A 25,544-nucleotide genomic window follows, 5' to 3' on the forward strand; every position below is an offset into this window, starting at 1 on the left:
ATGCAATTAAAAGGGCCACAACAAATTCCAAACAAGATACAAATGGCATTGCGTCACAAATGATACATGCCAGTGACCCTACAAAGAGAAGTACTCATGCACTAGAGCCAAAACTTTGTGGGGGTAGAAGGTGTAGATCCTTCCTTCCCCAAGCTATCCAAGCTCCACATGACCTCCTTCACTCAAGCGGTAGAGCAACGTTCTCACAAGAAACTTCGACATATTCACAGCAACTTTCATAGGCGAGAAGATATTTGTGCATCTCAAAAGCTTGAAACAAAGTATACAGGCAAAGGGATCTCTGTGAATTGCTACGAATTAGACTTATGAAACAAAATGCTTGAATTATATAGAAAAGGCCTGAATTATATAGCCAGGTTAGGTTAATCTGTCTTATAATTATATCCACTGATACTTGGTGCACACTGAAATGCCTTCAGGACATGGTTTGGTCCGTATATACATTGTCATCTGAAACTCTTTAACATAAAATTTATGAGGCAATTATCAAACTAGCCCTGGCGAATGTGCAATCCCTCAAAGGTACAACTTGAACAATGGGCTCAGAAAAAACGGGGCTGCCATAGAGAGAGACCTTCTGAAAACCCCGGAAAAACCCTCCTCTCTCTCGTCTGTTTCAGAACCAAACTAATATTCAAGGCCAGCCTCGCACCACAAAGCGATTTTCAGTAACAAGCAGAGAAAGAGAAATCACTCTCTTTTGCATCCTTCAGCATGGTAGGATGCTGTTTAAGCACGAATAAACTGCTAATCATTAAAAACATACCAAATTCATTGGCACGTTCACACAGACGAGTGATTAAAGTTCCTAGGTAAGAGAAGCATCCTCAGAGACCATGATGTCATAGAAAGTAGAGACCTTAGCCTGTGGCCACAGATAATTTTCATATCAGAGACCGCATGCATTCACAAGTTAACAATCCATCTCCTGTCCCACCTGTAAAGCTCATAACGTAACTTCTGGTGATTTTCAAAGGTCAATAACAGGTTTCCTCTCCCAAGTGTCAATCTTATATCCAGCATAAACCCAATTAAGGCACGTGCAATTTGATTTCTCTAGATATAAAAAATGATTTGACATTGAGAGGCTGGAATGAATTTCTTCTTCTGGACTAAAACATCTGATTTCGTTAAAGAGAATACAAGCAAGCTCATCTTATCAACTGGGATGTCCGTGATAAAATCCAAGCTGCTGCTGCACCCAACTGTAACAAACTGTGAAAGGAGATACTGATGTAAGAAAAGCAGCTGATATCTGGTTTCCAGGTTTCCTCCAGCAGATATGAGATTACACACTCACATTCGGGACTTTCGCAAAACTATTGTGCTAGGCAAATAAGCTCAACATGCTTCAGGCTTCCTTTGGCAGTATATCTTCCAATAGATTCCCCTGATTGTACCCATGACCAGCTCCTTCAATCTGCTCCCATCAGTAGTTTCCCACTTAAGAAGGTCATCAGCAACATTACTCGTTCTCCTGTTATACAATTACTTATCACAGAACTTTTTGCACTTTTGCCATTCAGCTCTTCTACAGCAAAACAATTTGCTGCTGCAAGGCCTCAACAAAGAATCACACCTAGTCATGCCATCAATCAGGGACTGTAAAAATGGCACCCATATCTGAAGCCCTTGAGTGGGCTTCATATTCAATTGAATGATTTTTAATTCAAGTTTGATTTGTCCTGGAGGATCCATTGCCAACTATAGGCTGGCACACATGCCCAATGGCATTGGCAGTCGCATGCTGCAAAATTTGGAAGTCATACTATGTTTCCCTAAATACCATTAACGTGACCACCTCAAATCATCCAAAGTATGTGGCATGATAGAAATGCATGTTGCTATGAAGCAGGGGCCTCAAAATGATCCATTGCAGCTGGCCCTGCGTGACAGACTTGCAAAATCTATATATTGGAAACACATTCACATCAGAGACAGCCAAATGCGAATTGAAGAAATGATGCTGATGGAAGACAATTTCTTTCCCCTAAACTTCCTACTTTTATTGTGTCAAGATGACAGAGTTTCCACTAGACAACACTCCATTACTTTCAGAGAGATATGAAATGCTCCCATTCCCATTGGCAGCTTCAATTGAGAAAATTGAGGACTCTGGCAATGCATGATTGCCATTAGATAGGGCTGTTCTTCTAGAGTTACAAGAATTAACATGAGCATTTACTGAAGGTTGTGAGACCCCGTCACCTAAAGCAGGTGCACGACGTGGAGCGGATCTGACAAACAAAAGCATACAGCATTATGGTTAGGCAAAATGCCAAATATTTGATACGCAGACAATATCACAAAATGGAGTTCCTAAAAATCGAAGGCAACATCTTTCAAGCCAAACACAATGAAAGTACTGCAAAACATGAACAAAAGCTGGCCAGCTGGACTGTGAGCTTACCTTGTATAAAGTAACATATACGCTCTCTGTTGCATCACCTTATCTACATCAACTTCTTTCACCTGTTTAGTACAATAGTACAGGAATACGTTTTTTTTAAATTAATGGTTTCAAAATCGTTGAACAATATCTTCGAAACATTTTAGCATTGAAGGGCCGAGCGATGAGCAAAAGCTCACACCAAACTGACCTTACTGTCATCAACTTTGTACCACGATCCATGTAAATCCTTAACATAGCAGATGTAGTGCCCAAAAAATGAGGCATTCAACATATCCACGTGCACCACAACACCATAGAGTTGGTAATGTGGTGGCCTATCACCCTCCTCACTCATGTAAAGTGACATATCCAAAACTTCTGGGAAACTCACTCGCTTGTTAAGTTTACCAAATTTCCCTGACTAAGTGAAAGCACACAAAACAACAAAATTAAGCATAGCTGACTTCAATTTAGGTGACAGAAGCTTAGGTTTTAAGTGGCTTAGAGCTAACCTGAAATCTCTTTAATGCAATTGTTAAGATGTTTGGAGCTTCATGCACAACCAGTCTTTTCCAGGCTTTCACGTAGGCATTGCATCTGTAGCACAAAACTAATTAGATTCTGAATTGTTGGCTTTTCTAAGAAGAATAGACTCTGAATTCAGATAAGATCTAGCACAAGCGGAATAGTTATCGATATATACAGAAAGGACACGAGTGGTGCAAACACCTGTCACATTTGTACTTGTTTTCACCATCTAGCCATTCAGGAGCAGTGAACTGAGCCAGCGCATCTTCTAAAGTCTCAACATTTCCTTGAATTTCCACCGCAAGGTCCATCATGTTCTCATAGCGGTGTGATTCATGATGGCATTGCATGCATCTAACCTACAAATATAAGATAATTATCAAGCCAAGTTGAACACAAACGTCCAAACAATTGCCGGCACATTTCTTCACCATGTTAAAAGTGAGCCTATAGGATCGATAAGAGCAACTTGTCTTGAAGCAGACAAGATAATCTTAATTCAGCAGCTACAATTTGAGTATGCATCAACCTGTGACTGAAGATGCCCCCCAAAGATATGCTGTATTAATGTTGTTTCTTGTGTCCGTTGATCAACTGCCTTCTCTCCTCCCACTTCATCAAGACAGATGGATTGCATGGAATCGATCGCAAACCTATAAGGTGAAGAGATTATGAGTTCATCAAATCAAAGTGTTATGGCATATTAATAACAGAAAAGGAAATGTTTGATAGCATCGCACCATATAGCCACTGTCAAGATGAACTGAGTGAGCGGTGAACATTAAAAAATATGACCAAAGCTTTTGCAAGCTTTTTACCTCATGAATTCATGTGCATCTTCTTGCCGTCCATATCCCAAATGATTACCAATGTTCCGTATCTGAGATAGAATTCTTATTGGTGAAAAAGGAACTTGACTTTCCCTAACTCTTGAGACATGGCTTTGGAGCTCACACATAAAGCACCAATCACTTCTCTGGCCTGAGCAGACATGCACAGAAAGTATACCAAAATCTGAGTTCAACTGAGACATGGATAATGAAGCATCATGAACATTCATTTTCAGCTAGAAAATGTACCTTCTTTAAACCTCTTCCTCAACTTAGCATCCACAATTAATTTTCAAAACAAATCAGAACTGTCATGAACTAAAGATAACATGAAAGGAAACGCACATTTTTCTGCATGGCTTCCTTCAAGAAGATAAGCAGCAAGGGGTCGTGTGTATGTCAAACACTGCAAAACTACATTTGCAAAGCAGCTGGACACACCACCGACAAACATTTAAAAAAATCATCACCTCAATCATCAAAACAATCTTCACAATATGCAAGTCGAACCATTCCATTAATCCATGCATGCAAAATGAAAAAGATATGTCAATATCATTTGAGGCACGTCCTATTACAACTGATTTCCAGAAAGAAATCCTATGCACTTTTTCTTCCAGCCATAATCACACAGCTTCTCAAGTATCGGAAATATTACCTGTTCCCACAATTGATCAGGCCACAAGGGGGAAGCCTCAACCTATCCCAGGTAAAAAACTCTACAAAATAGTCATAGGGAAATAATATCTGCAACAAAACAACCAATGTTTGTCACAAGCCAAATCAGATTCCGCTCCTGTTTACGTAAGATATTCTTAAAAATTACCTTATAGAACCATGTCTGCATCGCAGTTACTACCACATCCTTTGCTAATACTAAAATTAAAATCCTGTCCTCTGTCTACCAGAATACCCTTGACAAAATTTCAACTATAATGCAACTAACGCGATTTGACGATAGACAAATTGATCAAATCACTAGCAGATTTTGCTTACCTTGTTGGGTTTGGGAAGGCTTCCATCTGTAGTGATCGACGTTGAACCTATAGGTGTTTTTACACGGACCAACAACTCTTCTGTAGAGGTGCCATTAACTTCCAGATGCTCATCCTTGACAAGGCATCTAGAATTCTCTGAGCTTGCCACAGTATGTAAAGCCGTCACTGCGCTTATAGATGGTCTCTCCAGCTCCTGACATTCCTGTTTATGTCCCTCCCTCCAGTGCTGAACTTGACATTGCTGAGAGCTGCAAGTCAAGTAAAATTGAACAAAGGAAAATTTGGTGTAATGGATTGCTCAAGGGACAATAAATGGCAGAGAAGAATGTCAGAAATCGACAACAGGTACAAAAAGGGCTCACACATGTTGACGGGCTATTTGAGAACATGCCTTAGTAGCAAAACTTAATCTTATATTTAGAGGATTCATCAAAACAAATTCATTGAAAGATTTTGCATAAACTTTGCCTTCCTTCCAACTGTCATGAAAAAAGTTGCAACCTCAAACACTTTATCCTGACTCCAGCACAAGGGCACTAAGAAAATTCCTATACACAGTGTCTTGTCTCATAAGAGTGTCAAAGAAAAATGAGACTGAGCCAGTGCTTTAATTCTCATGGGATTGACATACAAGCTTACACCACATACTCATAAAGGCCAGGCTAATCCACAGCTTACATTGGCACATAATCAGCAAACTGCAGTATCTTCCCTTTCACAAATTCCATCAAAAACCAAGGCACAATTGTTTTATCATCTTTCTGCAATCCTATGCAAAGAAATGTTTTACTGACTAGAGGAGTGTCAAGTTGTCCTTGTTGAGATTTGAGACTTAGGGATCTTTTGTTGGGATGGATGAGGTATACTACATGGTCAAGAGCACTCAATGGACCAACCAAGATGAAGCATTATATAAAGAAAGAAATGAATAGGGAGGCCAGTAGGACCTCTGGATACTTGGGACTGTCCTAGCCTAGGGATGACATGAGCATGGTAATCTCTCGGGATGCTTTGGGGCAGCCAAGTAGCGGTATAGACACATTCAGAGCAGCAGATCTGCCCACACAGGCAATGGCAGAATAGCAATAGCAATTTTTGGCTGGGATAGTGGCCAGTTGGCCTCATACCAATGGCGTAGGTCAATTGTAGTAAGTCCATGTCACTTTCTTCACAATTTGCTTGGTAATTCATTTATTGCGTATCTTTATTTTTCTGAAAAATCAAGTTCTTTAAATTAGGATGTTTGCAAAAAGAATACATATGTTTTCCTACTGTTTAGTCAGGTACTAGTTGGCTAGGGCCTGGTATTTGAGGGTGGGCCTCCATTGAAGGAGTTGTGGGCATTAGGGTCCCACAAGTTGAGACGTATGTCTATATGTCTGTAAAAGAAATGTAAAGACCGCACCCTACCGGAGTACCCAATCTTGAACCAATCAAACGCATACTGACATGTAAATATTAACAAGAACGTGTACAGTAGTCTTGCGTGTGGGCCTGTGAAGAAGCAAGAGTCAAAGAGACACAAGAAGAATGTTTACAGTAGGGGCCGGTGACATGCAAGAGTCAAAGAGATACAAGACGAGACAACAAATAATATAAGCCTAATCGATTTTGTGAGGAGGCCAATCAAACTCAAACTAACCCTAGACTAGCCCTTTGAATAGAGCTAACTGCCAGAAACAGGGTGAAAACAAAAGTAAAATCACCAAACTGCATTTGTTAGTCATGCAAACAAAGAGTGGATAAAACAACCTTTGTCCAAAATGTCAACATGTGATACGTGGCAAGATGATGTTGCATGCTGATGTAGCAGACATGACATGTGGCATGGGACACATTGCAGCCCATGAGGTGGCACAGTGGGGACATGTGAAGGGCCATGCATGACCCATGGTGGGAACGCAAGTCCCCCATGCAGTCCACCTGCCCCATGCCAAATTGGGCACAAAATCTCACGCCTGAAGCTCCCCCCTCCTGCATCTATAAAGAAACATCCATCCCTTCATTCCACACACATCTTCTCTTCCTCTTGCTGGTGCATGCTCTCCTCCTGCTCCTCCACAGCAACAGCCCTCTTCTGCAGCCCTGCAGCAGCACCTCCACATCAGCAGCTCCTTCTACTGCTATAGCAGCAGCAGCTCCCTCTTCTGCAGCAGCAGCTTCTCTACAGAAGTTTTCCCCGCAAACAGCTCCTCCTGCAGCAATGTCTCCTCCTGCAGCAGCATCTTCTTCTGCAGCAGCTCCTCCTGCTGCAGCCTCCTTTTCTGCAGTAGATCCTCCCACAGCAGCTCTTCTCTACAGCAGTTCCTCCTGCAAGCTGTTTTCCCACAGTCCAGCAGCAACACACTTCCCTATGCAAATCTCCTACGTCCCAACACCCAACAGCTATTGAAACCAGCCTCAAGGCTAGCAAGACGGTGGTAGAACATTATCCAAAACAAAATCCTTCACAATAGAATACTCAAACACTCCACAGACAAATAGGGGGAGCTAGAGCGCTCCTACTCAAATACAAAGACATAGACTGGCCCCAAAGCCTTGGTGAACCTTTCGGTATTCATTATTGATTGAAGAGTGCAGCAAAAAGATTACACAGTGAGTACCAACTCACTCGCATTCAATGCCCTTCCCTCACCCAATAGCCATGTATCACAACACATTAGCCTTGTGGGGCTCTGCTATCACACCCATGTGACCATAGGCATCCATACTCAATGTAAACACCTGCATTTAACATGGGAGCTATTATTTACAGCCCAAGCAAGGCCACACACGCCCCAGACAGTCACAATCCACTGGGATACCCAAACAATGGGTGAAAGTGTCACGAGGGCGAGAGTTTAATGCTCGCATGTGGCCTCGACCCCGGGAATCAAGTGGCGAGGTCAGGGGATGAGGGTGTGCAAGTTTATCCCTAGGGAATTGTGCTTTGGGGCAAATGCAAGTTCTAGGGCCAAGAGGGGCCCAAAGAACCTTAGAATTAAGGTTTCTCATTGGTGGGCTTTTAAAAAGGCCCCACTAGAGGGGGCCTAGGGGCCAATGAGGCCCTTGGGGGCAACCCAAGGCATGGGCTGCCACGTGGCAAGCCCATATGCAGACCTTTTCGGCAAGGAAGCCCAAGGAAGGCCTTGGGCAAAGAAAGATGGTGCACGTAAGTTCACAGGGGGAGAAAGAAAGAATCCCGTGCGAGGTGACGCCGTCAACAATATGGTACGACAATACGGATGGGAGCTTTTGTACGGTGATCCACGTGCTGTTGTACGGCCATGCACGCCCATGTGCGGCCATGTACGGGCTGTAGTACAAAGCAACTGCAACCTCAACTATGAATTGCTCACGGGTGAGTGAAGGCTTAGGAGAGCTCACTAAAAACAGATGAGTAAGGGCAGGCTGGTTGTTCCTTTGGGCAGCTTGCAGGTACGAGGTTGATAGGCTGGCTGTTGCCTCGGGCTGTGTACTCAAGGTTGGGCGGTATTAAATGCCAACTACCCGGGAGTGAGCAGAGCAATGACCAGCATATTATATGCTTGGTAAGAAGAATGCACACACCGGTTATGCTTGGGGGTCATGCTGGCCAATCAGCAGTGGGCTGTGTTTTTTAAAAGACTTGCTTGGCAGGGTGATCACAATGTATGCTTGCAGATCTTGTTGTGCTTCTGAGCATCGGGGGCAGCTCAGTTATGCTCTCACCCATTGTTTGGGTATCCCAGTGGATCAGTGAACACTTGTCATTGATTGAGGAGCATGTGGCCCGGCTTGGGCTGTAAATAATGGCTCCCATGTTAAATGCTAGTGTTTGCACTGAGGATGGATGCTTATGGTCATAGGGGTGTGATAGCAAAGCCCCGCAAGGCTAATGTGTTGTGATGTTGATTCCTACTGCGTGAGGGAAGAGCATTGAGCACAAGTGCGTGGGTACTCACTGTGTAATCTCCTTGTGGCACTCTTCAATTAATAAAGAAATACCGAAAGGGGGGCCAAGGCTTTGGGGCCAGTCTGTGTCTTTGTATTTCAGCAGGAGCACTCTAGCTCCCACTATCGTCTGTGGAGTATTTGTAGAGTATTCTATTGTGAAGGCTTTTGTTTTGATTAGTGTTCTACACCCTCTTGTTAGCCTCGAGGCTGGTTTCATGGTTCCATTGCCGGGACATCCCCATCTTTTTTATAGAGGTGAGCCTGTAATTGTCTATGGTGAAGTGTTGTTTGCTGTAATTCGATTAAAGTGAGAAGAAAATAAGTAAATATGTCTTTGACAAATAATGATTGGGATATGGAGGAGCAGTCCTCCCAAGATGAGCAAGAAGAGCAATCTATGCATGAGGGAGACTCCCAGGATGACCAAAATGTTGAGGCACACCAAGTGGTAAATGCTTTTGGTGTGGGTGCCTCTCAGAGGATGCCAATGCTATCTTTAAGACACAATTAGTGAGCGTTGTGGGAGCACTCACGCAGCTCACACAGGAACCAAGGTTCCTTGAGTTTATGCACACTCCTTTGAGGTCCAAGAAGGGAAAGAAGCATTCTCATTCAGGGGAGCCTACTGGATTCAAAAACAGCCATTTGGAGTGAATCCATTGTATAAAGAGCCTCCAGTAATGCCAAATGTACACGGAGTTTCAGGGCAGCAGCCCTTTCAAGGTCCTGGTATGGTTATGCATGGCCAAAGGGCTGATTTTTTGAATTTACGGCAGCAAGCTCTTCCCCAACCCTTTATGCATCCAGGGTATTTTGGTGGGGGTTCAGTATTTCAAGCAATGGCTGGTCAAGTTGATCATGGTCAAGGAATGCTTGGAAATTACCCTATTGGTTTTCAACCGGGCATGCAAGGGATGTAAGGCAATATATTTGGGGAAATGCAGAATGTCTAACATGATGTATGGCAATATTGGCATGCAGCCAGGAATGCAAAATGGAAGGTCATGAACCTTTTGGAATACCTAGGGCTGGTTTGACAAATCCTCTAATGGGTAGTGGTAGCGCAGAACAGGCTGGAGGGCCTCCATTTTTGCAACCTATGTATGACGATCTGACACCCAAAGGGAAGGTAAAAAATTACAAAGACAGTGGTGCAGCAGTGAAGTTTCAGACCTTTAATAGGGCTCAGGACAAGCTGAAGGCTTTAACTTTTGTGCAGGAGTTTGATGCAGCCTTCTCAGCAGGGAACTTCACTGAGTAATATAAAATGCAAAGCAGCCAACTTCTTGAAGGGGAATGCTCTATAGCAGTGGACAAATTTGCTTCTCTACAATAGAGCACCCACGAGTTGGCTTCAGTTTAAGCAGGTGTTTTCAGCTACCTGGTTGACTACTACCTTTGAGGTAGATGTTATGACAGCATGGCACAAGCTGGATGCAGCTCACTGTCATAACTTGGAAGAGTACAACAAAAAGTTTTGGGAAGCTCTCTTGCTGGTCAGCTCTTATAGGCATGTGCCCTTGTCAGAACAGATTGAAAAAGACAGTTGTGGGCTGCCAAAGGAAAACAGGGACTACTGTACTAAAACAAGGGTTACAACTCATTGAGAATGCTACCACAGCTGATGCATTATTGTTGGAAAAAACCAGCGGGTATAAAAGCAGTAAGTCTGAGACTTTCAAGAAAGCAAGGAAGCCAGGGAATGCTTCCAAGCCTCCTTTTAGCAAAGGGAAGAAGCGTGATAGGCCAGGTTCTAATTCGCTGTCCCGTGAGGAAAGGAAAGCCTTGATGGAGGCTAACAAATGCTTTCACTGTAAAGAAGAGGACCATATGGCACGGGATTGCCCAAAACGCAAGCAAAAAGGGAAAGTGGCTGATAGGGAAGAGGAAAAAGGCAAGAAGCCTAAACCATTTGCAAGGTTAATGCTTGATGTTATCAGTGAGCACCCTAATGATGATGCTATAGAGCTTTGCAAGGCATGGGGCAAAGTCAAGGATCAAATGCGATTGATTTTCTTTGACCCAGGTGCTTGTGCAAATTTTCTCTCTCCTGAATTGGCAGGCAAACTTAGAATCTGTGCAGAGGAGATGGGGCCTATAAGTGAAGCAGGATTGGCTTGTCCAGGCTTTAGCACTCCGGTTACCCCTATCATTGGAAAGCTCCGATTGCATATACCAAGCTTTGTGGACAACAAGGAATTTTATATAATGCCTCTTGAGGGCTGTGATGTATTGTTGGGAATGCTTTGGTGTCACAGGGTACATGCTTTGGTAGACACATTTAATCAAAAGATCTCCCTCGAACAGAGGGAAGAAGCATGTTTTGGATGTCAATCTAAAGGGAGAGTCAGTCCGTGTTGTATGTGCTTCAGCTACATGCTCAATAATGAAACATCATATTTCTGCATACTTAGTTTTTGCAAAGGATACTAGGTCTAATGATCCACAATTTGTAATCTCTAAGCTTGATAAAGAGCGAACAAGTTTTCTAAATCAGTTTAGAGAGTGTTTTTCTGACTTGTTGCCGGGTGAACTTCCATCTAAGAGGCCTGAGGACCATGCAATTGATATAGTGACAGATAGTAGTCCACCAAACAAGGCACCTTATAGAGTGAGTGCAGCTCAGCAAGAAGAAATCCTGAGCCAGCAGGTGAAGGACCTTTTGGATCAAGGGCTAATTCAGCCTAGCTCTTCCCCTTACTATTCACCAGTTTTGTTGGTGCAAAAGAGTGATGGTTCTTGGAGAATGTGCATTGATTATCGTGCACTCAACAAGATAACCATTTTTAAAAAAATTCCAATTCCAAGGATTGATGATATTGTGAGAAAATGCAAGAGAGCAAGAGTGAACAAGATGGAGAGTGAGCTGAAACTAGTTCACTCCCAAAGTGTACTGAACTCAAGTGATTGAAGTGAAGTACAAAGAAAGAGATGAGGGTTTTGTCTAAGTGACAAAACCCTATCTAATCACTAACCGTAGTTAGAGATTAGACCATGGTTAGGGGAAAAAACCTCTAAGAGGGAAAAGTGCCCCTAACTCACTTATTACATTACATTGGCCATTGCCTAGAATATAATAATAATTCTAACAGATATCTTGGATAGATTGGAAGGATCAGCCATTTTCAGACGCATAGATCTCAAGAGTGGGTATCATCAGATACGCATTGGTCCAAAGGATGTGTCCAAGACAGCTTTCAGGACTAGCTTTAGGTTGTATGAGTTCTGAGTTATGCCATTTGGGCTTACGAATGCTCCTGTCACTTTTAATTGAATGATAGACAGAATCTTCCATGAGCATAGGGCTTTTGTGGGCACTTTTTTTGATGATATGATTGTGTAGTCAAAAGATGAGGCAGAGCACAGGAAGCATCTGGCAATTGTGTTTACAGAACTCAGCAAGCATAGGCTGATTGTAAATGCAAAGAAAAGTAAATTATTTATGCCTGAGATTCACTTTCTGGGCACATTATCTCAAAAGATGGAGTGCGCATGGATCCCACAAAGATTGAAGCAATTCGCAGCTGGCCACAACTAAAGAATTTGCATGAAGTCGAAGCTTTTTGGGCTTATGCTCATGCTACAGGCGATTTATACGCCATTTTGCTGAAATTGCTTCACCATTCTATGCTATGCAAAAAAAGGGAGCATCCTTCGTGTGGGCTGAAAAACAAATTGCAGCATTTGTGATGCTAAAAGAAAATCTTAACACAAACCCACTATTGATCTTGCAAGATCTTCAAAAAGCTTTTCACGTCAAAGCTGATGCATGTGGAAAGAATGGCCTTGGAGCGGTCATTATGCAGGAAGGACGGGTAGAGGCCTACGAGAGTAGAATTTTACATGATGATGAGAGACATCTTGGCATTTATGAGAAGGAATTGCTGGCTGTAATTCATGCCCTTGCTATATGGAAGCACTATTTGCTTGGGGCTGATTTCACAGTGTAGAAAGATCATCAGTCTTTCAAATATTTCCTCGCATATGCGATGGGCCAATTTCTTATCCATATTGCACTTCCAGATAGCTGAAATGTGCTTCCATTCAGGCACTCAGCCACAACCCATATTCAAAGGGCAAAAGAGTGGTTGTCGTACAGCCCATACAACCACGAAGCCAGCACGTAGAAAACAATGGCCATTAAGCCGCTTGAGCCCCCGTTATTCTCATGCAAAAGCTGCCTTTCAGATCCACACAGCCCACGTTGATCGTCCGTACTGCTCCGTGCGTACATGTACTGCCATCATTAATGACCCCCATACACCTCTTATGTGACCATACAGCCTACCATCAATGCTCCCGTACGGTTCGTGCCTACACGTACAACCTGCAATCAAAGACACTGTACGGACTGTCCGTGCAGTCCGTACTCAGCAGCTCTCAAGGCTCCGTACATCGCCATACCAGCAGCATTTAATGCATTGATTCCCCTTTCGTACCGTCATACGGTTCGTATGCATTCTCTCCGTGCAAGCGCCAACTTCCATGAGGCCTCCTCTCTTACGTGATTCTGCCCTGCGCCATTCTTCCCCGTCCAATCTTTTGCCTAAGACCTTCCTTGTCCTTCCTTTCCAAAAGAGGCTTGCTACGTGGCAGCCCATGCCTTGGGTTGCCCCCAAGGGACTTCATTCGCCCCTCAGCCCCCCTCTCTAGTGGGGCCTTTTTTAAAAGGACACCGATGACCAACCTTAATTCGAAGGTTCTTTGGGCCCCTCTTGGCCCTAGAACTTGCATTTGCCCCCAAGGCACAATGTCCTTCAAGGCCACATGCGAGTATCAAAACTCACGCCCACGTAACATACCCCTCTCTTGAAACATGGCAAGCCACCTCAATTGTATCTGGATGTTACAAGGATATGCAGTAACTGAAATACATGTGAATATACGGTCATGAAATCATGTATTACCAAGAACATATGATAATTCAGAACCTAGGATAGCAATCCATATAAACTGCAAAAACCCACTCATAGTAACTAGTACACTGATCATAGAAGTCCCAAGGCAGATATATTGTCAGCAACAAGTAGCACCTCTGGTGAAACAAACAATGTCACCAAGCGACCTCTAGATAGCTGATCCTGTCTGTAACATAGAGACAGAGGTACTACCCTCTGTAACATAGAGACAGAAGTACTACCCCTCTCTTGAGCATCAGGCAATACTCCACACCTATGCTCTACCAAAGAAGCCACAACCAAAGTCAGCTCAAGCTGAAAAGCATCTAGATAGAGCTGTAATATCTGAGGTGTATCTGCCAGATCACCCTCTTCCAACCACTTTGCATGTAATGGAATATAATTTCTGAATTTTACCAAGTTGGCGGGAAACTCTACCTCTGATCTTCCTTTCCTTATGTGCCAAAATATGCTATGGAACTAAGATCTCATCCAATTCCTCAACCTCTGGTTGCATCTCATCAGGCATATCCTCTGACACACGTCACCCTTCAAAGGCTTAAAGAGACTCACATGGAAAATATTGTGAATCCTCCAGTAATCCAGTTGTTAGAAACTCACTGTGCCCACCTGTGAGCCCCCGATTTGAAGGGACAAGGGGCAGTGAGAGGTAGGAGGGCTGGGGGGAGAGAGAGACTCAGGCCGGCATCATAGGCAACCAGCACACGGGCTGGTTGCAGTCTCCAACAGCAGGAATAAAGGGGCTCTAGGCCTCACACAGAGGCACCAGGAGCAGCATTGACTGGCCACCCAGGGCGCCCTTAAATAAGGGCTTGTGGCTGGCCAAGTCAGCCCAACCAGGGCCAACCCTGGTCGGTTTTCTAGGGCCCATGTGGTCGGCCACCAGACAGGGTACCGACCCTGCTGGTCGGTCAACTCAAGGGGCCTGGGCAGTGCCTATAAAAGGCCTACTCCTCCATTCCTTCCAGCATCCAATGCAAAACTGAAAGCCCCTCTCCAAGGCTGTGTTCAGCACTCAGATCTGGAGCAGTTGGTGAGAGAGAGAGTCCATCAATATTCTCCAGCACTTTGCTGTGTTTTGTACTGCTCCCTTGGAGCTATTTTTCTGCCCACCATATGGTGGATGAATATACTCTCTTTCTCTCTCCGTCCATATTTATTTCTAAGATAGTGTTTGTTGCATCTGTGATCATCTATCTGAGTTGAGTGTGTGTAAGAGTTGGAGAGATCTTGGGTGGAGGTTTGAGTGAATCGCAGTGCAATGTTGATTCATGAAGACAACGGAAAGTCCAAACTTTGGCATGAGCGCTTCGGTCACGTCAGCTATGGAACCTTCGCTGAAATGTCAAAATCGAAGATGGTGGATGGACTTCCACCAATTATAGGCAAGGATGGTGTCTGTAGGGCTTGTCTAGAAGGCAAGCAGCACAGGGACAAGTTCCCACAAGAGGCCTCGTTTCGAGCCAGCAAACCACTTGAGTTGGTTCATGCCGACATTTGTGGCCCAATGTCTACAGCATCGTGGGCAGGATCCAGATACTCACTTCTCTTTGTGGATGATTTCAGTAAAATGACCTGGGTGTATTGCTTGCCCAAAAAGTCACAAGCTTTCGAGAAGGCGACAGTTGAAAAGGAGACAGGGGTGGATGTCAAGACGTTCCGTACAGACAGGGGGGGAGAATTCACCTCAAATGAGTTCAACACATTTTGTCGCAAGCATGGAATCAAGCGACAACTCACCACAACACATACTTCTCAGCAAAACGGGGTAGCCGAGAGGAAGCATAGAACCACCACGGAGACAAAGCTTGCTATGCTCCGAGGTAGGAACCTTTCTAAAGCCTATTAGAGTGAAGCTATCAATACAACCATACACATTCTCAACAGGACCAAGACGAAGGCCGTCAAGGACAAGACTCCATATGAGGCATTTTATGGTAAGAAGCCCTCTATCACTCATCTTCGCATTTTTGGTTCTAACGCATGGGTGCATGTGCACAAGGAAGACACGACCAAGCTTGATTCCCGGAGCAGAAAATGTATCTTTGTTGGGTATAGCGAAGAATCCAAGGCCTATCGACTCTTCGACCCAGTAAAGAAGCAGATCCTTATCAGTCGGGATGTCATCTTCGAAGAAAAGGAACCTGAACCCCAGGAGGAGCCTCAGATAGAGGAGGAGGAGATTGTTCAACCCCCGAACCCACCCCGCCCCAAGTTGACCATCCAAGAGGTGAAGAAATCGGAAGCTGATGTTCCACAAGGTACTGAGGAAGAGCAGGATGTTCCAGAAGCAGTTCCAGTTCCTCCTTCCACTGAGAAGCAAAAGAGGTTGCCCCAATGGTACCTACGGACATTGGAAGACTCTCGGGTCACCGAAATACCTAAGAGTAGCAGTTCCGGATTGCGACAGTCCCAGCGTCTTCAGAAGACCCCATCCGTGAATTTTGCGTTGGTGGCTCAGCTTGAAGAGCCAAGGACCTTCGAGGAGGCGAAGGACAATTGTCACGATCTGTGACGTATTCCTTTCTCTTTCTAGACTTATGAATGGTTTAATGAATGGACGCTTGTGGAAGGGTATGGCCTTTCGACGGGACGCTTGCCCTTTCGACGGGACACTTCCTAATGAGGCATAACCCTTCACAAGAGACATTCCTATTGTAATGTACCCTCTCATCAAGGGTCACACCCTTCACAAGGGGTACACACCTCTTCATGCACATACCCTTTGGAGTACACACCTTTTCGTGTGTGACTCTTCACTCTCTATATAAGAGAGGCCCAATTGTATGGATGACAATCACATCCACCCTACAGATATTCAAGCAATACAATTATTCCTTGTTCTCTGCTATCTCAATCTCTTTTCTGTTCCTTAGCACACTTCTAAATATAGTAAATCTAGGATTTCTTACAGTGGTATCAGAGCAAAAATTCGCTCCTGCCTGTAGGAAATGCCCCCCCACCTTCTAGCGCTGATCTAATACATTTTTGCCGCTAGAAGGACATCCGTGCACATTGTGCATGGAAGAGATGGAGAGGATGAGCGTAAAATTTTTTAACGCCTACCCGGCCTAAAGTCATCCTGGCCTCTCCATCTCCCTCACATCACAAGTTGATGTGAATGGACACGACCAAAATCGTGTCTTTTCAGGTGCTTGGGCTGTCCCAAAACCAGGGGACGCACCTTTTCCACCATGGGACACACCTTTTGGTGACGAGTCTCGACTCCTCACTCATGGGACATACCCCATCGTGGGCAAATGGACATACCTATTCATGCAGGGTCGCACCCCTTTTAACAATAGGGACATATCCCCTCATGAACAGGTGCACCTATTCCAAGGGTCACACCCCTTCGAATAGGCACACCTCCTAGGCCCCAAGTACCTACAAAAGGGTACCTCAGGGGTAAAAAAGGGAAAAAAATTAAACCCATCCCCTACCCCTAGGTTTACCCTAGCTACCCTAGGGTTAACTAAACCCCCAAATTAATTTTTTGGGGCAACTAACCCATTAGGCAGACCAACGAATCGTCGCAGCCCTTTCCCCACAAAACTGCAACATACGAATTTTTGGCCAGCCTTGCGCAACACCTGCGTCAGCCGTACAGATTTTCCGTACCAGCCTGCGTCAGCCGTACGGCCAGGCACCAGCCTGCGCCATCCTCGCTCTTTCTGCCTGCGCCATCTATCGTACAATCCGTACGGTACTTGCGTACAGCCGTACGGTCCGCCAGCCTGCACCGTACAGGCCGTACGGTCAGCGCAGCTCTGCATCAGCCTGCGCTATCTGCACGACCAGCCCCCCCCCTCTTGCGCAGTCCTTGACCAGGCCTTCACATTCCGTTTGGCCTCGCCAGCCCTTTTTTTCCTTTCCTGCGCAGTCCTTGCCAGCCAAGCCTCGCTCCTGCCAATCTTTTCCTGCGCAGTCCAGCCCTGGAAAATGCTACGAGCTTCACCATCGATAGCCTGCAGCCCCTCCTTGCTTTGCCATTTTCGCCCTGCCAAATCAGCACCAGTAGCAACTATTCGCGCGATGAAGACAGCCTGTTGACAGCCCGGACCAGACAAGCCTCGTTCTCTTCTCGCAAAACACTGCAACATGGACCTCCGGACAACGATTTGCAGCCTTCTTCTACGCAATAACTTGGCAGATTAAAGTATTGCCAGGTGGAGTCTTTCCAATCTGCTTTTTAAGGATTCTCTTTAACAAATTACAGCAAATGAAAGAATCCACATTAAAGCATGGAAACCCTTGGTAATTCACCCGGCCTTTCAAGGACACCTCAGGCATCTGCTACTACACAATATCGTGTTCAAATTGCACAGCCAGCCCATTTTGGAGCCTTTGCATCTTGGGTCTTCTGTGTCACGTGCCCTCCGAGTGACTTGGACCACAGCCTCTACCTTCTGCGTGAGGCACCTCAGTTACATTATTTCCTCAGCGCAGTACAGGTTGTGTTCCACGAGACACGAAGATATCCGGAACACGATATTCCTCAAGAGTTTGCTGTTCATTTTTGGAGAGAATTTTACCCTTCACCTTCGGCATCTCCAGGGTACTCTCCACCTCCTTCAGCTCCCAGATATCCTCCTCTACGGGTTGTACATTCTCCAAGTCAGTATTTACATTCTGAAGGCACTCCCTCTCCTGGATATCCTCCTCTTCCGACAGCAGCTCCTTACCCTTTTTCAGATCCGTGGACTCTGCTACCTACCCCTGTCTTATCACGAGCAGTAACACCTTTTTCAGAATCTCCAGTGTTACCTCCGAGAGGACCTCCCTTACCAGATTTCCACGGGTGGTTCCATCCTGCCTCGCCTGCCCCCTCCAATATGAGCAACCTCAAGGAGCAGCCCGAATCCTCTTTCAGGAATGGTACAAACTAGAGCACAAGTTCGCGCTTTTCTCACAGGGATTTCCGACATGTCACACCGCTCGCGTGAAGCCTCTCCAGAGATTAAAGAATCAAGTCCCAAAAAGACCCCTAAAGGCAACGTCCAAAGCGAATCTCTATTGCAACTTCAAATATCTCAGCTTCAGGACAGCATCTCCGACTTGGTTCAAAAAGTTCAACAACTTCAAGATTCTCGAAGTCCAGCACATACAGAGGATGACGTGACGCAACCCGACGACGATGCGGACTCTTTCCCACCAGAGGTAGAAAACACTGAACTACGTGCTCTCTACCGATTACTTCAAGCTTCCAAAACTAACCGACTTGACGTCAAACTTCCGGAAGCCTACACTGGTCAACGCAATCGCCGAACAGTTGACCAATGGCTCGCTAAAATGCGCATGTATTTTGACACTGTTAACCTCACGGAAGGCAAAAAGATCGCCTTGGCAACCTCCCTCCTGAAGGATACAGCATTTCTATGGTGGCAAAGACACTTAAAGGACGGAAAAAGTGTGTTAACATGGGAACGTTTTGAACACGTGCTCCGTAAGCAGTTTGTACCTGCCAATGCGGACTTCCAAGCACGTTCACAACTCCGACAGTTGGAGCAAACGGGTTCCCTGTCTTCCTATATCTCTCAGTTCACCACATTGGTGCTGGAGATTGATGGTTTAACTGAGGATGATCGCCTTCATGCTTTCATCTCAGGCCTAAATCCCTCGTTACGCATTGATGTTCTTAAATAAAACATCACCACCACAGATGGCGCTATTGCTTACGCAGAGCGCATTACAGATTTCCTAAATACAGGGAAGCAGAGTGCTAATCGCACACAGAACTCTACTATGGCCAAAGATGCTCACCCTCAAGATAACACCAGGTTTCGAAAAAACTTCGGTAATCAAGGTCAGCGACAGTCTCAAGATCCCCAGAAGCCTCAAAAATCATTTGCTGAATTCCAACAGAAGCACTCCCCCAAGGATCGTGTTTCTTCTTCTTCACAAAGTCATTACCGACATCCCCAATATAAAGGTGCGGCCACTGACAAGAAGAACAGCTCCAGCACAAAAGGACTTTGTACCATCTGTACAGGCGACCATAGATGGTTCGATTGTCCCAAGCGACCAAAGCAAAATTCCAATATGGAACCTAGCACTTCCCAAAAAGAAGATGCTACCTCAGCACAAGACAAGAAAGGAAAAGCTGTTCGAATGGCGAATACCATCCACCTGAGCCTTGCCAGCAACCCCGAACCTCACCTGGCCACTCAAGTACTTTGTGTTCAAGGATCGATTCGTGGAACAACGGTCACCATCCTCATCGACAGTGGCTGTTCTCATAATTTCCTAGCCAGTTCTGTGGTCGATAAACTTCGGTTGACCACAAGTCCTAGTCTCATGGACTATCAGATTGAACTCGCAAATGGAACGACTTTCTTGTGCAACACCAGGATCAAAAACTTGTCTTTTCGCATCCAACATTATACAGACAAGTTGAACTTCGACATTATGCCTCTTTCTCGCTACGATGTCATACTCGGACAACAATGGCTCTACGACTATGATCCATCAATCAGTTTTTGCAGCCATACTATCCAGTTTGTCCACCAGGAAAAACTTATTGAGCTAACTGGTTCTAGGGACTCTCCTTCAACCCCAGTTGCCTCTGCCCTACAAGTAAAGAATTGGGTTCGTAAACGCCAAGTAAAGACTTCACTTCTGTTGGTTACGGCAATAGAGGAGACACCAACAAAGGATCCTCCTGAATACCTCAACCAACCTTTTTTCCAGCCCTACCTGGATCTTTTTCCACAGAAATTGCCAAAGCAGTTACCACCTCGACGACCAGTGGATCACCCAATCGAACTTATTCCCGGCAGTAATCCACCGTCGAAACCTCCTTATCGGGTTTCTCATACTCAAAATGAAGAAATCCAAAGACAGGTCACCGAGCTACTCGACAAAGGTCACATTCGGCCCAGTCGCAACCCTTTCAAATCTCCTGTACTACTTGTGGAAAAAAAGAATAAGTCAATGCGCCTCTGCATCGACTATCGAGCCCTCAACAAGCTCACTATCAAAAACAAGTATCCATTGCCTCGCATTGATGACCTTTTCGATCAACTTCTACATGCAACACACTTCTCCAAGATTGATCTTCGTTCAGGTTATCATCAAATTCGTATACGAGAAGGCGATGAGTACAAGACAGCTTTTCGAACAAAGTATGGACACTATGAATGTTTGGTCATGCCTTTTGGGTTAAACAATGCCCCGGCCACATTCATGACATTAATGAACGACATCTTCAGGCCTTTCCTCGATAAGTTCGTCATCGTTTACCTCGATGACATCCTTGTTTTCAGCAGATCCCTACCTGAGCACAAACAACATCTTCACCAAGTTTTTGAAGTTCTCCGTGCAAATTCTCTCTACATCAACATTGAGAAGAGTGAGTTCTTCAAGACCCAACTTGAATATTTGGGACACGTTATTTCAGCTCAAGGTATCTCTGTGGATCCCAAGAAGGTCGAGGTAATCCGAAACTGGCCTACTCCTAAGAATGTTCATGATGTCCGCTCTTTTCTCGGATTGGCAAACTTCTACCATACAAAGGTCTATCAGTTTTCCGAAATCGCAGCTCCTATGTCCGAATTATTGAAAAGCACAGCAATTTTTCAGTGGCTTCCCGAAACAGAGTATAGTTTCCAACAACTCAAGCAAGCACTCACTACCACACCAGTTATGGCTATTGCTGACCCCAACCTTCCATTTGAGGTCATGACCGACGCTTCCGACATCACTACAGGAGCAGTCTTGATGCAAGAAGGCAGAGTTATTGCTTTTGACAGCCATAAACATTCTGATATCCAAACCCGATATCCGGTTTATGATAAGGAGTTTCTTGCCGTTGTACATGCTTATCGCTCTTGGAAACATTATCTCATGGGAGCCGACTCTGTGGTCAAAACAGACCATCACTCTTTAAAGTACATCTTTACTCAGCCAGTCATGAACGCTCGACAAGCACGCTGGGTTGAGTTTCTAGCCAACTTTCACATGACCATTGAGTACATTCCAGGACTACGCAAAGCAGGTTACCTCTAGCATCAGCCATGGTAATCTCTACATTATCTGTGGATGTTCCGAATTCATTCAAAGGAAAGTATTTCAATGATAAAGACTTCGGCACAGCAGTATCGGTTCTTTCCAAAGATCAACCTTCGACTTCCGAACAAAAGATTTTCGCATCCTATTCTTATACGGACGACCTTCTATATTATCAAGATCGCGTCTGTGTACCACATGACAAGGATGTTCGCCGTCTTTTGTTAAAAGAGCATCATGTAGTTCCTTATGCTGCCCATCCAAGCATCAATAAGACGTATCAGTTACTCAGTGCAACATACTACTGGCCTCAGATGAAAAGCGATGTCATCAAAATGGTTACATCTTGCTTATCATGTCAACAAATGAAAGCAAGTCGACGACTTCCAACAGGACTTCTTCAAGTCGACGACTTCCAACAGGACTTCTTCCAGTTCCAACTGAAAGGTGGGAAAGTATTTCCATGGATTTCATTACAACACTACCACGATCTTCCAGAGGTAATACTCAGATTATGGTAATTGTTGATCGCTTGTCCAAAATGGCACACTTTGTTGCTTGCAAAAGCAGTGCATAGGCCCCGGACATAGCCAAACTCTTTATACAACACATCTTCCGACACCATGGATTACCTAAGAATATCATATCCAACAGAGATCCTAAGTTTACCAGTCACTTTGGGATTTCATTGTTCGAATCTTTGGGTACAACTCTACTGTTCAGTTCCGCTTACCACCCAGAATCAGATGGCCAGACTGAAAGAGTCAACCAAGTTCTGGAAGAAATGCTTCGACATTACGTTCAGTCACGCCTAGCAGCTTGGGAAGAGTATCTACCACTCCTTGAGTTTGCTTATAATAACTCTTTCCATAGTGCCATTAGCATGACTCCATTCCAAGCAGCTTATGGACAGACTCCGATTGTACCAACAAATTTTGTACTTCAACATCGAGTGGCCCTAACTGATCAACTGGTTCAAGAAATGCAAGACATTCTACTGCAAGTCAAAGATCATATGCGAAAAGCGCAAGAGCGGTATCAACGGTCTGCCAACAAACATAGACGTCACTTGGAATTTAACACTGGTGACATGGTGCTATTATTTGTAGCCCCACATCGCTATAAGACGGTTAAGTCTGTGTTTCCTAAGTTGCGACCAAGATACTATGGACCTTTCCGGATCGTCAAGAAAAATTCACCTTTAAGTTACAAATTGGAATTACCACCATCATGGGGTAAAATCCATCCAACATTTCATATTTCTTGGCTAAAGACGTACATTCCAGGCGATGAAGCAATTCCTCCTGCAGGTGATTATGTCCCAGAAATCGAAGACGATTATGTTCTCCTTATTCCTGAGCGTATTCTGGACCATCGACAGCGAGAGACTCGACATCGACTTATCACGGAATTCCTTGTTCTTTGGCGAGATCTGGACGACTCCGACGCTACTTGGCAGTCTGATGAAGACTTACAGCAGTACCCTGATCTTTTACAGCAGTATTTTCAGAATCTACCGTGATATTTTCTACATCAGTTCATTATCTCCACCAGGGTCTTCTTTTGAGTGGGAGGGGATGTCACGATCTGTGACGTATTCCTTTCTCTTTCTAGACTTATGGATGGTTTAATGAATGGACACTTGTGGAAGGGTATGACCTTTCGACAGGACGCTTGCCCTTTCAACGGGACACTTCCTAATGAGGCATAACCCTTCACAAGAGACATTCTAATGAAGAGACATTCCTATTGTAATGTACCCTCTCATCAAGGGTCACACCCTTCACAAGGGGTACACACCTCTTCATGCACATACCCTTTGGAGTACACACCTTTTCGTGTGTGACTCTTCACTCTCTATATAAGAGAGGCCCAATTGTATGGATGACAATCACATCCACCCTACAGATATTCAAGCAATACAATTATTCCTTGTTCTCTGCTATCTCAGTCTCTTTTCTATTCCTTAGCACACTTCTAAATATAGTAAATCTAGGATTTCTTACAACAATCCAGAATGGCAGGCTGCCATGCAGGCAAAGATGGATGCTATCCTACAGAACAATACCTGGGACTTAGTGGCCAAGCCCCCGCGACGGAAAGTCATCGACACTAAGTGGGTCTACAAACTTAAATACAAATCAGACGGCAGCTTGGATAAGTATAAAGCAAGGTTAGTGGTCAAAGGTTTTGCTCAAACTGTAAGGCATGGATTTTGATGAAACTTTTGCTCCCATAGCTCGCATGGTTACTATCCGGACAGTGATTGCCCTTGCTGCCCAATTCCAGTGGCCTATTTTTCAAATGGACGTGAAGTCCACATTCCTTAATGAAACCCTGGAGGAGGAAGTATACGTAGAGCAGCCACCGGGCTTTCAAGATCCAAGGTCCCATTAAAGGTTTGCAGAAAGGCGCTATACGGGCTGAAACAGGCCCCCAGAGCTTGGTACCAAAGGATTGATGTATTCTTTCAGAAGATAGGGCTAAGTCAGAGCCCTTCTGAGGCAAACCTCTACTTGTTCATTGAGAAGGGGTTGCGATTGGTACTCATCCTCTATGTTGATGATCTTATCTTGACAGGTGACCATGTCAAGAAGATTTCTCAAGTCAAGGAGCTACTCATGTCTGAGTTTGAGATGACTGAGCTTGGGTTATTACACTACTTCCTTGGGATAGAAGTAAAGCAGGCCAAAGACAGGATCTTCATTTCACAGGAGAAATATTGCAGAGAACTTCTGAAGAGATTTTAGATGGAGGATTGCAGGACAGCAGTAACTCCCATGGAGGAAGGTAAGTGTTCACGACACATCTCAGCCGGTCGATACTCCTTTGTACCGACGATTGGTAGGAAGTTAGCTTTACCTTACCAATACTCGACCTGATATTTGTTATGCAGTTGGGCTATTATGCCAATTCTTTGCTTCTCCCAGGAAGACTCATTGGGATGCAGGTTTACGGGTGCTGAGGTATCTAAAGGGTACTTACACCTACAAGATCACCTATACCAAAGGCATCGAACTAGGTGGGTTCTGTGGCAATGATAAGGTGGGTGATGCTGACACCTGGAGATCAACAACAGGGTATTGTTTTTTACTTGCACCTGGTACCATCTCTTGGCTGAGTAAGAAGCAACCCACAGTGGCCCTTTCATCTACAGAGGCAGAGTACAGAGCCGCGTGTACAGCAGCTTGTGAGACACTGTGGTTGAGGTGGATTCTGGAGGACATGGACGTGTGTCAGGAGGACGCAACAATGCTGATGTGCGACAATCAAAGTTGCATAGCCATTGCCAAGAATCCACTGTACCATGCACGGACCAAGCACATCGAAGTTCATTACCACTTTGTTCGAGAGCTCATCATCGACGACGTGATCGAGCTTATGTACTGCCCGACTGCCGACAACTTATCTGACCTCTTCACCAAGGCACTTCCTCGAGAACAAATGGAGCACCTCATCAAACGAACGGGGATTGGCCCACAGTTGTGACATTGAGGGGGGGTGTTAGGAACTCACTGTGCCCACCTGTGAGCCCCCGATTTGAGGGGACAAGGGGCAGTGAGAGGTAGGAGGGCTGGGGAGAGAGATAGACTCAGGCCGGCATCATAGGCAACCAGCACACCGGCTGGTTGCAGTCTGCAACAGCAGGAATAAAGGGACTCTAGGCCTCACACAGAGGCACCAAGAGCAGCAATGACTGGCCGCCCAGGGCGCCCTTTAATAAGGGCCTGTGCTGGCCAAGTCGGCCCAACCAGGGCCACTGACCAGGGCCAACCTTGGTCGGTTTTCTAGGGCCCATGTGGTCGGCCACCAGACAGGGTACCGACCCTGCTGGTCAGTCAACTCAAGGGGCTTGGGCAGTGCCTATAGGGGACGAGCATTTTCCGAGCGAAATCTTCCGAGCGTCCGAGCGAAGGAAAAAAAAAGCTTCCAA

General features: G+C 45.0%; 1 protein-coding gene across 2 annotated transcripts in view; it reads right to left on the reverse strand.

Moving 5' to 3' along the window:
* Nucleotides 1–1,009: 1,009 nt before the first annotated feature.
* Nucleotides 1,010–25,544, reverse strand: part of LOC147900695 (ubiquitin carboxyl-terminal hydrolase 18-like) — a 39,013-nt gene continuing 14,478 nt past the window's right edge. For both annotated transcript variants that reach the window (XM_087375488.1, XM_087375487.1), the window contains 10 exons: nt 4,768–5,017; nt 4,430–4,518; nt 4,117–4,202; nt 3,760–3,922; nt 3,471–3,594; nt 3,143–3,300; nt 2,926–3,010; nt 2,622–2,834; nt 2,432–2,493; nt 1,010–2,258 (listed from right to left, as the gene is read on the reverse strand). In XM_087375488.1, the coding sequence (XP_087231614.1) occupies nt 2,027–2,258; nt 2,432–2,493; nt 2,622–2,834; nt 2,926–3,010; nt 3,143–3,300; nt 3,471–3,594; nt 3,760–3,922; nt 4,117–4,202; nt 4,430–4,518; nt 4,768–5,017 (1,462 nt within the window). In that variant the 3' untranslated portion in view covers nt 1,010–2,026. The remainder of the gene's footprint in view (nt 2,259–2,431; nt 2,494–2,621; nt 2,835–2,925; nt 3,011–3,142; nt 3,301–3,470; nt 3,595–3,759; nt 3,923–4,116; nt 4,203–4,429; nt 4,519–4,767; nt 5,018–25,544) is intronic.

Source organism: Dipteris shenzhenensis, chromosome 6 (genome assembly GCF_047967505.1).
Source record: "Dipteris shenzhenensis isolate YYH24624 ecotype China chromosome 6, Dip_SZ_1.0, whole genome shotgun sequence".
Classification (NCBI taxonomy): Eukaryota; Viridiplantae; Streptophyta; class Polypodiopsida; order Gleicheniales; family Dipteridaceae; genus Dipteris; species Dipteris shenzhenensis.